This window comes from Neolamprologus multifasciatus, chromosome 9, assembly GCF_963576455.1.
Source record: "Neolamprologus multifasciatus chromosome 9, fNeoMul1.2, whole genome shotgun sequence".
Lineage (NCBI taxonomy): Eukaryota > Metazoa > Chordata > Actinopteri > Cichliformes > Cichlidae > Neolamprologus > Neolamprologus multifasciatus.
In genome coordinates this window covers 8001466-8018533 of record NC_140447.1, presented here as the reverse complement: position 1 = coordinate 8018533, position 17068 = coordinate 8001466, and the positions used below count along the sequence as shown (strand labels likewise).

Here is a 17068-nt window from a genome sequence, read left to right as displayed (position 1 = left end):
ATCGATTGTGATTATGACGCATTTAGTCAATTTTCACCCGACTAAGCGCCGGGCAGTTGTGAGTCATTGAACAGTCATTGTGAGTCAATTTTAGGAGCGCTTTGAATCGCATTAGGATAAGCATCTTGAGTCTCTCAGAGTCCTTCCCCCTGTTCTCTCCTCCTGCTTTGTATTCTGCGTGACACACACACACACCGTTCAACCCTTTCAATGGATAGTGAAACCTCTCCAGAGAGGAAGGAGGGGTGAAAGGGAGTCAGAGGGATGAGAGAGGAAAGAACGGGCAACGGTCGAGAAGTGACCAGAGATTTATCTCCCAGCGGCACTGCCTTGCGCTGAAGGCATACTTGCCAACACTTTGCTCGATGCATGCACACACTTACACACAAAGTATGTAAGTGTGTGCATACTCGCGGATGCAGGCGCACACACCTCCGAGAAGAGCTGCAACAACCCGTCCCCAATTACAAGTGTCCCTGACAGGGCATAAATCTGATCCAGATGGGCTGATGGTTGATTTATGAAGGGAGTGAGGAGGATCCATATCCTGGCTGTCCTAGTTAGTGTCCTTTCTCCTCTTGCCTAAGAGTTTCCCAGCATCTAAGGCTCACCAGGCGTCTTCACGTGATCAAACCCATTAATCCACTTCCGTCATTCCTCCATCTCTTTCTTGGCTTGCTTCTCCCACGCTGCCTCCTCTTTTCCTTCGTTTATACCTTCCCACATGGAGGACCGGAGAAAGAGTTAAAGGAGCAGAAAGTTACCCTTGTCAGAGGTGTGAGTCATGCTGTCTTTGCCACTGGACTCCTGTGTCACCCACCTAGTCTGTGCTTTGGATATCAGCAAGATTACACATCTGGTCAGCTTATTTATTTATTTTACTTTTCATCTGTCCACCTACCCAAAAACAACCAACCCTTCGTATCAATTTTCAGAACGTAGGAGTAATTTTGCAGTAGGGTACCTGCATTTGGGGGGCTATAGCAGTCAATACTAATCTTTATCACTCTTGCCCTTTTCCCTGCCAGATATTTGAAGGCAACAGCAATTATGACACTCCTGAACTGAGGACCGTGGAGCCTCTGCTGACCCGTTTTGTCAGGATTTACCCAGAGAGGTCCACTCCTGCTGGGATGGGCCTGCGGCTGGAGCTGCTGGGCTGCGAGATTGAAGGTAAAGCTCAAAAACATGCAGGACTTTCAATAAAATCGATTGCATTGTCTGTCCTCTGTCTAAAACGCTCCTTTCTGTTTTGATGCACAAAACTATAAAAGAAATAGAGTAGTATTTCTATTGACGCTGGTGACATTTCCACCCGTGGTGCTCATTTCTCCACCAGCAACAATTACGTGTTTACCAGTGGTGGTAAAGTTACTCCCCCAGAGTGAAACCTTTCTTCGAGCAGTTGACATTTTCAGCTATAGTGATGCTTTTAGCCACGAAAATGACATTTCCACTCCCGTAGTTGACGCCAAGTCGGTCTTCGATTGTGTTTCATTTTCTCCCCGTGATGATAACCTTAGTGGGCACACCTAGACCTCTCAGACTACATGCTCACATCTGACGTGTGTTGACTCACACGCAGGTGAGCAGTCTATCATCCTAGCTAATGGCATGGCTGTGAGGAGCTAGCGCGTCATGTCTTTGCCACGGTCCTGTTTATTTAAAGACGTGCATGAGCGCTCCCTATGTCGAGCCCACAGCTGTCCAGCTCCTGCTCTTTATCCTTACAAGGGATAGTTGTCTTGTCTCCCTGTAACATCAAAGCTGCCCCCGATAGCTAGCCACTTCTACAGGGGATCAAATGAAAGCCCACCTGGCCCACTAGGATTATTGCATCCTGGCCCTCATCGCACTCTTCCCAACCTCGGCACGTCTTTCTTCTTTCAAAGGACTGCGCCCACTTTGCTATCTTTAAAATTACCATTATTTTTTTTCCAGCTCTTTATCTGCCTCTCTCAAAGCTGATGTAGCACAAAAAAACGCTCGGCAATATAAGCACACGGAGCATCCTAGCCCTAAGTGGATTTACATATTGGATTTCAGGGAGGCCCATTCTCTTGTAAGCCTCACGGACTCCCACCGGGAGCTTTAGTCAGATGATAATGCTTGTTTTCGCTGTTAATGCCAAACACACACAAACTCGCGCAGATTTATGCACACAGACCAACCGCAATCACCTTGCCAAACATGTGGTTACAGTAAACTGTACACAGTCGGGTGAGTGCACAGGCAGGTGCGTCTCCTAGTGTGTACAAATGTGTTTGTGTGTGTATGTGTGTAGCAAGCCGTAGCAGGAGGCCGAAATCCTCATTTCTATGAGAGGCTCCCCTGACGCAGCGCTGACCCCATCCCTGACCTTCCCCACCCTGAATCTGACAGGAGCTGATCTGCCTCATATTTCATCTAGCAGAGAGAGCGAGCAAGAGCATCGGCTCACACACATGCACAAACACACTCAAACACTACAGATATTGTACACATTTTTCAAGATGCTCGCCCCTGTCTGTCTTCGCCTCCCTTTTGTCGCCTCTCTCCTCGTTCCTTCTCCTCGGCCTGCACTGAGGAAGCCAGTTTAATCCTCAGACAGTGCAAACACATGTGAAAGGTTTGGACTACAGGAACTGTTTTGTAGCTCTTATAACTATTGGAGGAAATACACTTTTTTGTGCGGCCATACAGTGCAGGAAGAAGGACTATCAAAAGTTCTTGGACCCCTGTTCGAAGAGCAGCGTTTCAGCATACAAACTGGAAGAAATTTGTGGTGACATAGTGACCAGAGACCAGAGGCTGTAGTCAGGACCCACAATAAACTTTCAAGCGAGTGAAACTACCGAAGACAGTGAAGAATACTGTTGATTTACAGAGAGTCACCTTGGCAACCTGCTCCTGAAATACCAGCAAGAGACAAGCTGGCAGTTTCAAACTGATGCGCAATGAGCAAATCGTTTCCAGTGCTCCTACTTCAGGGTATAGACTCTCAGCCCGTTCTCACTCCCGAGGCGTAACATGCCGACGTTTTGTCACGTCCCGCAGCGTTCCTGAGGAACGCAAAAGGAGACCTTAGGCGTTCTTATGGTACGCGGCGGGTTATGGCCGAAATCCAGTGCAATGACGCTCCCGCGGTAATAGATGTTCCAGCCCTGTATTCCAGCCCTAAACCTAACCTTATCCCTAGCCCTAACCATAACCTTTTTCCTGATCTTAACCATGACTTTAATGATGTTAAATAGCGTGTTTCTAAGCGATTTGAAGAAAAAGAGCGAACATGTGTAGATTGAGTCCATACGGTTCTCATATTTTCTCATATTTCCTCATTTTTCCGAGGTCGTCATTTAGGAACGTGGTGGGTAGCCGAAAACGTAATATGTTGACGATTTGTCACCTAGCGTAAAATGTTACGCTTTGGGAGTGAGAACGTGTTGAGACTCTCCAAGCACAGGAAGTGATGTCAGTGACATGCATGAATGTGGGCTAGTTTAGATGTAAGCATACTTCTTTGCAGATACTGGCTGATATAAAATCATCCAAGAATATATGTCATGTCAGCTGTGTAGGGTAGAGCTGTAAAGTTGAAACAAAACGTGTAAAAACAGAACAACGGCGAAGTCCAAGCTTTTTTAAGACTATGTGTGACGGGGGGGAAATGCAACACAATGTTCACTCGTCAAAGCAAAACTGTCCTCCCACATTTCCTCTCACCTTGAGCTTCTCCACACAGTGAAGCAGTGACTGATTAGAAGAAAGTAAAAAATCCCCAAAGCTCTGTGTGTGTAAAAACTTGTCCTGACAAATGGCTATTTTGTCTGCACCACACAGTTATACCCTGCTTTTACAACTCTGTTGTAATCCTGACACTTACAACACAACAAACACACGCTCAGTCTTTTTTGTTTGCAGCTGCTAGCTTGCTATCACGCCATTAGCGGCCCTATAGAAGTGGGAAAGCATATAAAAAAGACCTTAGAAGACATGTTGTTGTTGGGGAAGTCCCTCAGTGTGCAGATACCCTCAAGGAGTCCCAAGAAATATTGGGTCTGAAATCTCCAAAAGGCACACCGCTGTGTGGCACTGGACCATGGAGCGGATTTTGGGCCTTTCCCACATCCAAGTGAAGCAGGGCCATAATGATAGACTGGAATGGCCCTGCCTATATCCAGTCCCAAGTCCTGTTACTCCACCTTCTAGTTTCAAAGCCTTATGCACCATGTATTCGCTTCAGCTCTATTTATACACCCACACCTCCACAGCTTGATAAAAGGAGGGATACTAATAGCTCAGTTCTACACTGACGCTCAGCATGGAACTGTGAGCACAGCAATCGAGCTTACAGAAATATATTTCACTGTTTCTTCTTTTCTTTCCTTTTCTGTTTTTGTTTAAACTATATCAACTATATCCCTTGAGCTAAAATCAGTGCACTTTCCATGTTAAACCTGTAATCTAACCTATTGTTTCCTCTCTCTCCCTTCGCCGTCACCTGTCCAGCTCCTACACTCCCTCCAACCACCGCAATCCCGAGCACCACCCCGTCTGACGAGTGTGATGACGACCAGGCGAGCTGCCACAGTGGCACAGGTGATGACTACGACGTGACAGGTGCTAACATCGCCTTCATGAGACTGCGACCAGCCCCTCCCCCAAACCCTCCCTGCCCTAACTTCCCCTTGCTTTCGCTGTGGCTGGCGCTCGATCGTCTCCCCTCGATTCTGCGCCATCACAGCTTCTGTAGCATCGCTGCCGCAGTCAAATTTTGATACCAAACCCAGTCTTCCATGTACTGTACCCTGCACACTGGCAAGCATGCATGCACCCTCGTGTGTCCTGGCAGCCACAACTCTAATTTGCTGCGCCCCCGTTGCTACCAACTCCTCCTCTTCAGTCTACCACTTCTTACCTTAAGCTCTGAGCGCTCACCAGAAAGCATTGTTGCATTTGCACCTGAAATCAATTCACCCACATCTGTTCTCTATCATTTCATTTCTCACTTGCTTTTTGCTCTGGCTCCCTGCCTCCACTCACTCCTAGCTTACTTTTCCTTCTAACCACTCAACTATCTCAGCCTGCACCGTCGCCTGCACACTCCCCATTAACCAGCAGTCTCCAATGATGAGCATGGCACCGTCTCAGTCATGCGTATAGCATAAGTTCTTCCTGCTAGGAATACCAGAAAAAGGACATTCATAAGAAAGAAGCCAGAGACAAGGCATGCGTTGATTAGCCAAGTTTAGCTAGCATGGGTACTTATTTAAAATGAAACTTAGCTCTTTGCAAACCTAGGCTAACTGTGCTAACATTCTGTATTGTGACAGGTGGTAACATGATGCCAGAGAGCACTACTGCTGAAATGGATACCATCCCAGGTGAGCAAAAAATACCATATATACATATTTTTCAAGGTCAGTGCTTTCAAAGTTTGCACATCAGAGTGATGAAACATACAGCGGGGCAAATGTTTAACCTCTCATGGTTTGTTCTGAATTAATTTCATGAATTCATCAAGAGACACACCTGAGATAATGATTGCCAGCTCGAGCCAGCCTCTCTCCTCTGATGTGTGTCTGTTATTAAAGCTGATGATATGGCCCTGAGAGGCTCCCGCTGACAGGGTAAAGGGAGGTTACGTGATGCAAGGCTAGCCGATGATTAGCACTGGTGCTCTGCTGCTGCCTTCTCAGCATAATCACTAATCACCAGGCTGACACCGACACACACACGGAGCGCACACAGACCTGTAAAAGCCAGATGCAAATGACTGGAGGAAGTTAGGTGCACTTTGGGGCCCACATGCATGGACAGACACACATAGCCAGTGTCTCCTACAGCGGGCTGATGAGGCAGCAGTCAAGAAGCAGTGCCCCAGTCTGACCTTGGCTAATGGGCCGTAGGCTCCACCCAACCCCCTTTCTCTCAGTCAGCTGGCTCTGCGGTCTGTCTTCGATTTGGGGTGTTGTGCCAAAAAGTGATTGTCTGCCAAAAACTAATTTCCAGTGTTTCTGTGTATTTTTTATGTGTAATATCTTTACGTATGTTCGTAAATAGACTTCGGTGAACAGGGGATACAAAGGGGTTACATAAAGAATTAAAAAATTATCTGTTTTTTTTAAGTATCTTTACAACTTGTACTTACATTATAACCAATCCGGTCCTTTATCCCCACTTAAAATATTTTTACAGAACTATTGTAATATTTGCTGCCATTTCTGCTGCCCTGTTGGGCAACTTACTCTTACAAAATACATTTTTAATGTTAATTAGATTTTTTTTACTGCATAAATAAAGGTTATATAAAAGTCACTGCCAAAAACTGATTGCGGCTTCTATCTTGTTACACAAATGTTGTTTGTGGCTCAAGATGACTTTATGTCATCCATAAGGGATCCATTTGACATATGTTTAACATATTATAGCCCAACAAGTTACTTATAGCACTTTAAATATGAGCAGTCGCTTTTTGGCAAATACCGGAAATCAGTTTTTGGCAGACAATCACTTTTTGGCACAACAGGGGCACGAGCTAGATTATTAGAGTAGTTCTAAGATGCAAATGTGTGTATGCATTTATGCATGTTTTTGTGTGTGTATGTCTGTATGAGTGTAATGAAGTACAGCTAAACACCTATCTATTTGACTTTTCACTTCAAGACTCTCAAACCATGCATGTTAATAAGCTGTGTGTGTCATGCACCATGTATCTCAGGGGATATAGTTTCCACTCACATTCATGGAGAAATAGACTTTTTTCTCACGCATATATATATATATATATATATATATATATATATATATATATATATATATATATAGCCAAGTGAGTCATGTGGCTGCTCATCAGTCTCGTCACAGGCTCCTCTTAATGGAAAAAAAAAGCCAAAGTCGTTTTAATTGGGAATGGAGTTTCTATGGGGAAAATGGTGGCTTGGACCCTGAAATGTGGTTGATATGTGATGGGAATTCCATCCTTTGTGTTTAATGGGTAAATAGCGTCATTGCCTGCAGAAGTTAGTTAAATCCTTCCCATTTTTTAAGGGAATATTTGCTCATAGATTCTGTCATTCAGAGAGTGGTATCTCTAAAGGCATTTCATGCTGGAGAATAAAGCTATGGCTGGCCTCCCAAACATCCCGTTTCCCCAGTGTTCCTTGAAGTCTTTCTTTATCTAATTTGGAAAACACTAAAGCCCGAGCTCCCACACATTTTCTGGCCTCGATGAAGGCTTCTTCGACACGGCGTGTGTCCACAGGGGATGGCATTGTTGGAGTGGGGCCCCGGCGCTGTTACCATAGCTGTCTTCGAATCCCATGTCCCTGCTCTCATTAAAATCGTCAGTTCGCAGCGGGTTGCTATGAATGTTTCCTTTCTCAACTGGGCACGGTGTCCAGGCATCTGTCTTCCTGTCCCAGCCATTGGGGGTTTTGACTCTTCTCAGTGTTCCCGTTTAATGCATTCTTTACATACGCTGTTGCAGAAGAGATCATTAAATACAGCCGAGACATAAGGACTGCATGAGGTCTGTGCCATTGGTTCACACTCTTTCTCATGTCAGAACTGTAATTTACCTTTTGTCCGACTCCTGCTTCTCCTTCATGAGTTAGCTGCTTGTATCATCCCCACCTGTAGGACTGTAGGCTTATGTCTCACAGTTATCTGCTGCCCTCTAGTGGTCCGCTCCAGAGCAGACTAAGAGAAGGAAGCTCCAAAGTGTAGCCTGTAGTTATACCATGACAGGCCCTGCGGTCATTGTTCGGATAGAGCCCAGGGCTACAGGCAGCTTCTCCTTTTGTAATAAGCAGAATGATTAAGGTTTTTTTCTCCTGTGACACATGATCTTGATCTTTCTTCACACAGCTTTTCTCTGGTTTGCCTGCGACTTTGGCCGAGCCAATGATCCGTCCTTCTGCAGCTGGACATCGGAGGACACGGGATCTAGGTGGCAGATCCAGTCCAGCGGCACGCCTACCCTCAACATCGGACCCAACATGGACCACACAGGTAAGTACCTCCGATGATAGACTCACAACATCTGACACAGTACATGTGGCATTTTACCTCTGTGTTGCTGATACAAGGGCTTTACATTACAGGTGAACCGGGGAATTTCATCTACACCTTAGCAACCAGCCCCCAAGAGACAGAGGTGGCTCGACTCGTCAGCCCCGTGGTCGGCTCCCCGGACTCGGACCTCTGTGTGTCGTTCTGGTACCACATGTTTGGGCCACACATCGGCACACTACACATCAAGCAGCGCAAGCAAACGGAGAAGGGACCTGCAGATGTCCTACTGTGGACAGTCAGCGGCCACCAAGGCAAACGCTGGAGGGAAGGTCGTGTCCTCGTGCCACGCACCAACAAGCCTTATCAGGTAACTGACCCACCTTTTAATTTACCTGTGCTTTTTGTGTGTGTGCTGTCACTCTAGAGGCTCAATTTTTTTTTTTTTTGCCAAGGTGGTGATCGAAAGTCTAGTGGAGAGAAAGAGCTGGGGAGACATTGCTGTGGATGACATCAAGGTTCTCGATGGGATCACACTGCCAGACTGTAAAGGTGAAGCTTTGTGCTTAGTTTCAGTGACTTCCTTCAGATTTTGAACTAAAACAGCACTTTGGCACACAGCTCTGACTGCAGTTTTCTGTCATTTAGCTCTGCTTTTAATATGAATTTCTCTTTAAAGATCCCGACGTGCCCACTGAGCCAATATTGCCAGAGGATATTAATGAAATCAGTAAGTCCTTTCACACATCAGGTTTGTTGTGCATTCTAACCTTTTATAGTTTATTTTCTCACTTTTCTTTTTCTCTTCTGCTCCTTGCTTCCTCTCTAGTTCCGGAAAACACAGAATATCCAGACTTTGTGGATAACAACCAGATCCCTGAAGGCAGCATGCTAAAGACGCTTGACCCCATCCTGATCACCATCATCGCCATGTCTGCCCTCGGGGTCTTCCTGGGGGCCATCTGCGGCGTGGTCTTGTACTGCGCCTGCTCACACGGAGGCATGTCGGACAGGAACTTGTCAGCTCTGGAGAACTACAACTTTGAGCTCGTGGACGGCGTCAAGCTAAAGAAAGACAAACTCAACGTACAGAGCTCATACTCGGAGGCGTGATTCAGGACAGAGCGCGTTCGTGTGACTGCGTGCGATGGGCCGGGCTCTCGCACGAGACTGTCTGCAGGCATATAATCCCGCCTGTCTGCAAGCAGACGGGCTGCCGATGCCCTCGAATCTCTGGACGAGGGACAGGTTCAGGAACCAACAGGAGGTCTGGACTGATCCATGCTTTTCTCAGGAGCTGCAGTTAAAAAAACAAAAAACAGAGCCTACCAGTAAAGGGACACTGTGTACAAATGAAATACAGGAAAAAAAATATGTACAGATGATTCAGATGATATTTTAATTTTCTATTTTGATTTTCATTCATTTTTACAATCGGATGCTGGTGTTGAGACCAATTTATTAATGATGTTTAAAGTATTTATCGTTTTCTGGAAAAAAAAAAAAAAAGAAACGTCTTTTTATTATTACCATCAGTTGGTAACGGCTGTTTTCACCTTTTAGAAAGAGACGTATTGACATCCTAAGTGAACCATATCCGGTAAAAACTGTAGATTCGCCCCATGGCGTGGCAAACAGAGTGTGCCGTGAGACATGTACCCTTTCCCCCCCTTTGACCCCTATCACTCTAAAGTGAGGGTCCCATTCATGGCAATGTATGGTTCTGACAGTGCCTTTAATACGTTTTTGTTGGAATCCTCTGTTGATATCGGTGTTTTTTACTGTACTTGGCTTAAGCTATAATGACAGGAAACAGGGGCACATGACCTTAGAAATACCTGCAAAACAGGACAAGAGTTTATCACAGGTTTTTTTTTTTTGTCGTTGTATTTGTTTGTTTGTTTTCTGTCCAAAACAAAAACACACACACTGTAAATAAGTTTTAATATATTTTATTGTCCTTTTTTTAAAGAAAGTAAAAAGTAAAAGAAAAAAAAAAGCTGCAGTATCCCTTTTTGTCATGGGTTTTTGCGTGTGCGTGTGTGTAAATACAATCTCCTGGACTGTTTCGTGGAAGGTGCAGTGTTTCATTTTCAGTCGCTCGGGCGAGCGCGATTCGCCCGCTCGCTGACGCTCCAGCGATTTCAATGTGCATTCAAGCCATCTGTCACCGAAACATCCGCTTCTCATAAAGAGCCCCAAGGATGAATGAATCGAGAGGTAGCAAACGCACAAAAACAAAACAAAAGAGATGAACTCTCAGCACTCTTCTTCTTCTGATCACTCATGACCACGCCACATCTCTGCTGTGAGCTGAACTGGTCGCCGTGATGTTTTCCAGAACTTTAAACACACTCGTGACAATTTCAGAGGAGGTGGTGAAATACATCAAATATTTGGCAAAAACAAACAAACAAACAAACACCAATCCTCGTTGCTTTGCTTTATCTAAATCCCTCACTGTCTTGTCACTGTGGATTGTTCACCCAGGCAGTGCTATCTGGACAATGCAGCTTGAATGCACTTTGTTTTGCGAGCCCCTCGTGGTAGAAACCTGTAAAAAAAGAGGGGTTAACACACTAACTGACGAATGGTGCTATCAGTAATTTAGCCAGACACGCGTGTCTCATGATGAAAAAAAACGTTTTTAAATAAAAAAAGCCCAGTTTGTATTGCCCACATGCTGTAGTGTAGCTCAAGCGCCCCGACCTCCTCCTCTTGGGGGGCTGTGAAGAGTTTTTAACGTGTTTCACGTGTAGCAGCCATAATGTTGTGATGTCAGAGCTGATGTCAAAAGGACAGGACACTGGTACAGTGGGTTGGAGTGGGGGTGAGGTGGGGTTGGGGGTGGGAATCGAGCACCCAGGCCTCTCTCCGTGGCTTTACCAAAGGATGGTTGCCCCCTTATACATACGGTGGAGGGCTGGAGGGGGAGGAGGGGTTCCTCGCCAACACAAAATACCATGAGACCACAGTCCCTCCTCTCCGCACCCTTCCCCATGAAAAAATCAAAAAAAAAGGGGGTAGCCTATGGCAGGACACTTACAGAGAACAGCAACGTGTTTGTTTTTTCTATCTCTTTTTAAGCTTAAAAGAAATGAAACGTCGCCCAGGTGTGAACTCTTCAATCCCAGGGTGGTGGTGCCCCCCCCCCCCTCCACGAGGCCTCTGGGGCCCCTGAACTCAGTGGGGAGGTTTTGTGCCACAGTCAAAACAATCAAAAAAAAGAAATCAATCCTGGGAGGCGTGGAGTCTTTTTACATGGATGTGCTTTGTATGTTGTGCCGTGGTGAACACACGTTCTCAGCTTGTTCATTTTATTTTTCAGGACCGGGCGACCCTCTCTCCCCTCAGCTTTTACGCCGCCCCCCTGCCCCTCCCCCACCCGTGCTTTCAGCTGTAGAGCACTGTAGCTGCAGCAGCTAAGGAGAAAGGATACTGTAGCGTGGACTCAAAAGAAATAATGTTGCACTGACAAATATATTTAAGAGGTTTATGTGTTTCTAGCATTCATTTGCAAAAAAGAAAAGAAAAGAAACTGAAGAAAATCAAAAACTCTGTTTTCTTTTTCTGTTCTTTTTATATATACATGCATATATATATATATATATATATAGTTTCAGATTATGTGACATAACTCTGAAATGTAAAAATACTGAGATGTTTTCATTATTGAAAAAGGCAGAAGAGATTTTTTTTTCCTCCCAGCAGTAATGTCCCTCCCCCGTACATTTACATGGCATATTAACCCTTTGTTTTGTACTGTCATTCAGAATTTTGTGCAGATTTTCTTTCTTTCTTTTTCTTTTTTTTACAATAACAAGGAATTAAGATTTTTATTTTCAGTACTGCTTCTGTAATTTACTGTTGTGAAGGGCGGGAGGGGAAAGGAATAAACAGCAAAGGCCTTAAAAAATTGAAAAGGGAATTTGTGAGTTGTAATTCAGGCTTTGAAATGTTTTTTTCTTTTTCTGCTCCAGTCGGACATCTGAACCACGGCCCTGCTGTGAAGGGTTAAACCAGCAGCTTCATAAGCAAGCAGCTCTTTGAAACAGCATCTTTTGTTGTTGTTGTTGTTGTTTTTGCTTGAGAGTGATGTGAAAGCACTATCAAGGCAACGCAGTGATGTTAAAAGAGAACTTTTTTCGTCTGGTCTCTGTCTCATTGCCACCGCTTTCCAAAGATACAATAAAAAAAAAAGCGTCTCCACACGAAGGAGGATGAACTTTTCTTTGCTGAGGAGTTTTGCTTTTTTTCTGCATTTAATAAAAGAGAAACAACTGGCCTGACACTGAGCAATGACAGGTGAAAATTAACCTCCTGATCCCAGATCAGAAGTCTGCTAATGTGAGAGTTTCCACCTTACTGAAGTAGTTAACAGTGGTGAAGTTGATGGCATAAAGTAAAGGGCAGGGTGGTGACCACTAATGAGAAGCTGATGTGAGCTGGGATCAGTCACTCAGCTGGATTTTGATCCTGGTCTATCATTAGTTCAAACTGCATTTTCACTGATTTTTTTTCTTCTTCTAAATTTACAGGGGTCATATCGCTTCGCCACTTATTTTGGCAGGCCAGGAAATGAGACAGAAAGTATCACCACAGTGATTTTTAAAATCTCTGGTTTCAGTGTCAGTTTCAATTTCGAGCGTGAGATAGAAGTGCAGCGTGTAAGCAGCTCGTTGAGGAAAGCTTATACACATCTTGAAAGACATAGCAGGACCCTCATCATCGTTAGCAAGCAAATTAGAGTCCTAACATCTTTCAGCTGCTATATCCTTCACATGCTATTGACTACATGAGAGCTTAGAGCATGCAAACCCAACTTCATCGCTGTTTTATCTCTCCTCAGACTGCTGAAAACTAATAATCTTGCAAAACTATGCTTAACATTAATTAATGATTAATTAATTAGTCATTAACACACAGAGTATCGTCAGTCATTTATCTGTGTGGCACGATTGATGGAGAATTGTAGCTTGATCTACACCACAATTAGAAAGTGTCTGATATGGATACTTTATTTAGCAGTACTTCTTTGGGTTTTAAAGTCTTCTTTTCCTAAGGCTTTAAAGTGCTGCTTCTTTGTGAATATGTTATCTACTAATTCTAAAGATTAGTCTTTAATTATTAATTTTGGGGATAATAAAAAATCCCTTTTGTGTTTAGCTTTTCTATTCTATACCAGTGCAGTCGCTCTTATTAAAATCTGCAGAAGTCATTATTGAGTCACCTCCTTAAAAGGCTATTAGTTTATCACTTATTAAGAATCAGTCAGTGCTGTAGCTACAATATCAGTAAAAACATCTCTTTCTCCAGGTCAAACATAACATAGAGCCAAAAAATCAAAGCCACAGTCGCACTGTGAGGAGAATCACTCACATTGTTTTTTGTCACAACTAGAAATTTGAAAATGTTTGACTTACTAGTTTGTAAAGGCTTTTTTTTTTAGCTTTGCAGAAAAGAAGTTATAGCAGCATAACCACAGCATTAGTAACGTCCCAGACAGGCTCGCATCTGAAACTTGTAGTTTTATATTTTGCCACTGGGTGGCTCTGTGGAGTAATATTGAGTTCTTTATTCTGTATCATATTCCACGTTTGTTAAATAAAATGAACATTATTATGAAACGGTCTCTAATGTGTTAATGTAGAGCACTGCAGTAAATGTGTAGATGCTTCATTATTTTTCTTTTTTGTTTCCATATTGTTTAATGTCTGCAAATGATTTAGTGGACTAGGAATGATTTGCTTTGTTATAATACGTGCAAACATAATACATAGTTTGTTTGTTTTTTTATTGTGGGTATTGTGATATGTTATCACGGACGCAGAGTGACTGGCTGACTTCCATAAGCTGCTGTGTTACACAGTCTTTACTGGTACTGCCAAATAAAACAGAACCGTTAGTTATCTGCGCCTTTCCTGCTATAACAAGAGGAAATTGTGTCTGTCATCTCGCTATTTTTCCATGACGAAGTCGTCTGCCCTCAAAGTGCAGCTCTGAAAAAAAACTTCGATTTGAAACAAATTTGTTATGGCCCTGTCCATGCAGTAGCCAAATCCCACCACAGGGGGGCTCCAGAATCCACAGAAGTCCTATGACAATTATCCAGGATACCTAAACTATTACAACCCATCACTTTTATACCATTGGCTACAAAAACTCACCATCCACTTCATTAGGCACAAGTTTTTTGTTCCATATTGATATGATAGCATCACAGAGATGCTGCAGATCTGTTCGTTGTACATCCATGATCTGAAATTCTCATTCCTCCATATCCCAAAGATGCTCTCTTGGACTGAGATCTGGTGGTGGTGGAGGCCACCTGAGTACAGCGAGCTCATTGTTATATCCAAGAAACCAATTTGAGATAATTTGAGCTTTGTGACCTGGCACGTTGTCATTAGTAGATTATACCCTGTTGCCAAAAAGGAATGGACATAATCAGCAACAGTAGCTACTCAGATAGGATGTGGCATTTTAAATGATGCTCAGTACTAAGGGGCCCAAGATGTGCCAAGGAACCACAACATTACACCACAAGCAACAACTTGAATTGTTCATACAAGGCAGGATGGAGCCGTGCTTTTATGTTCTTTAAGCTAAAGTCTGATCTTATCATGTGAATTTTGCAGGAATGTATGCACAATTTTATTTATATAGCACCTTTTAAGATAAATATCACAAAAAAATGTCTAAAAAAGTTACCCAAAAGCAACTTTACTTAAAAAGATGGCTCTTTAGTTGTTTTTTTATAAGAAACCACCAAATCCGTATATGTAAGGCTCAGTGGGGAAGAGTCTGGGGGTCACTGTGGGAAAATCTCTGTCTCCTTTAGTTTTCTTGTATAACACACAGCCAGCAGGACCTGATCGCAGGACATCAGAGACCAGCTGGAGACAAATGGATGTAAAGGTTCAGTGATGTACATCAGTGTTTACCCACAGAGAGCTCTGAAAGTCACAACCAGAATCTTGAAGTGGACTCTGAAGTTGACGAGGAGCCAGTGCATCTGAATTAGAAAGTGACCTGACAGTACTCACAGGTGCATTCTGAACAACTTGCATACATTCTGAGGAGGTTTTGTTGAGACAAGTGAACAAGCAATTGCAATATTCCAGAAAGGATGAGATAAAAGTATTTGCCATAATTTCTAATTCACAGCGTGAGATTTCATGTGATCGTGATCATCCAAAGTTAAAGCACGAAACTGTCAGGGGCACAAACAAGGACTTCTGTTTTTTCTATATTAATCTGAAAAAAATGTCAGCCACCTATGCAAGACCTGAATCTGAATCTGGTATTTAGAAAATCAGCAGCACAAGAGAATAACAAAAATAGGGGTTGACTTTGCCTCCACACCTAAACAGAAAAACAAGAACAGTCAGTGAGATTTGGCAAGTGGGGGAACACTAAGATCTGTTGTAGTGTCCCAGCTTAGGGAAAATACTAACAGCTCACAATAATTTCTATTGGCACCATAGGCAAGAAAAGCAACTGACAATCTGTATAGCTTATATCTTTATACGTATATATTTACAAAAATTGCCATATTAAAGTTTTGTTTGTTTGCTTCTATTGTTTATTGTTTATTTCATAGCATGGTGTCTTGCTATTTTACTATTCAGTGGAAAGACAGTGGATCACTGCTGGAACATCCACTCATGTCTCTTTTTGCAGGATGTCTCATGGAGCTGACTGTAGGATTGTCTAGATTTGCATTCAAATGCCAATCCAAAACAAATGCCTCTTTGGGGAATGTTTGCTCCCTTTCAGCAATGTCTTCATTCTTACTTAAGTGTGATGTGTGATGTATATCAGTAAAATCACAATTTAATTGGAACCTGCAGCAATTTCTGTTTCTCTGGAATGATATGAGCCATATCGTTTATATGAGCCATATCACAAGTCATATCACAAGTCATATCAACGTTTATCCTTGTAATAATACAAAAAAACATACTTTGAGTTTTAAAACTACTGCTCAATACCTGAAAAAGTAGAAAGAAATAGCTGTAGTTTCTAAAACAGATCTTTCTGTGAGAGATAGAGAGCTACATTCTCATGTAAACACTCCCAGGAGGCTAAACAGGATTTGAGGGTCTTCCGGCCCACTGTTTATTTTTTCTCACTTTCTTTCCTCCACTGTGTCCACTAGTGCTCAGGCACAAAATAACAAACCAGAAAGTTTAAAGTAAATAAATAGCTGACTAAGTTTACTTATTTATTTTTTACTAGAACTCAGACAAAAAAGTAATGGTAGTGGCTCATTTTGTATTTGTGGCATCTAATACCTCTAAAATAATTTTCATTAAAAAAATTGAAATTTCAGCTTTGTGGTTGTTAAAAAAAGTATTACACATTTTTAAAGAGTCCACTCGAATTTCAGGTTTTCAGTAATATACATACTTTACAGCAAACCCTTAATTTTATTCTTTTTCATTTTTTTGTTTTCTATTGGTTTTATATCACTTTGTATTATATAACTAAATTGGATTAACAACAAAACATTTGAAATAAATTATCATATTTAAAATATGAGTAGAAGAAATTACGACTGGATTTTAAAAAAAATGTTTTGTAGTAAATTACACGGTAAAGGATAATTAATCAGATGTATTTAAACTTTATTGCCTACTCTCTCTTTTTTTTTTTTTTAGCTTCAGTGAGGTACAAGTACAGAGCCAACTGTCCTTATAGTGATGAGGATGATGCTGATGGTGATTAAAGATGTGGACTTAATTGGAGTTACGGACTGAGTTAGTATTATAGCGACACACTGTGTATGTGTGAGCGTGAGTGGGGCTGTCCTCTAGCGTTGACGTAGGCAACATAAGGGTCAAGTGAGCAAAATTAAGACGGTTAAACGAATACGCACGCCTTCAAAACAAAAGATATCAAAGCTCAAGTTTGTTTGTTTGTTCTTTAAATACGTAAAAAGACGTTGATGACGCATTGGGAAAGCTTTTTAATTAGAGGAAGTGAAACTTCAATTGGAATGGTTAACAGGACATCTGTATCTTAGAAAGTACTAAGATACAGTACTAAGAAGGTCTAGATTTTACCCCAGATA

The 17068-nt window shown here is 42.7% G+C and overlaps 1 protein-coding gene and 1 long non-coding RNA gene across 3 annotated transcripts in view; one reads left to right on the top strand and one right to left on the bottom strand.

Annotated features, from left to right (window-relative positions):
- The window catches only part of nrp1a (neuropilin 1a), a 65713-nt gene extending 53075 nt beyond the window's left edge, over positions 1–12638 (top strand). The window contains exons 11-18 of one of the 2 annotated variants that reach the window (XM_085172603.1): positions 1029–1173; positions 4489–4578; positions 5313–5363; positions 7849–7992; positions 8085–8362; positions 8448–8544; positions 8672–8722; positions 8822–12638. In XM_085172603.1, coding sequence (XP_085028729.1) covers positions 1029–1173; positions 4489–4578; positions 5313–5363; positions 7849–7992; positions 8085–8362; positions 8448–8544; positions 8672–8722; positions 8822–9105 — 1140 coding nt within the window. In that variant the 3' untranslated portion in view covers positions 9106–12638. Of the gene's footprint in view, positions 1–1028; positions 1174–4488; positions 4600–5312; positions 5364–7848; positions 7993–8084; positions 8363–8447; positions 8545–8671; positions 8723–8821 lie in introns of both variants that reach the window. The other variant, XM_085172602.1, reaches the window with a different exon arrangement.
- Positions 1–17068, bottom strand: part of LOC146510968 (uncharacterized) — a 395415-nt gene that overhangs the window by 257390 nt on the left and 120957 nt on the right. The window lies entirely within an intron of this gene.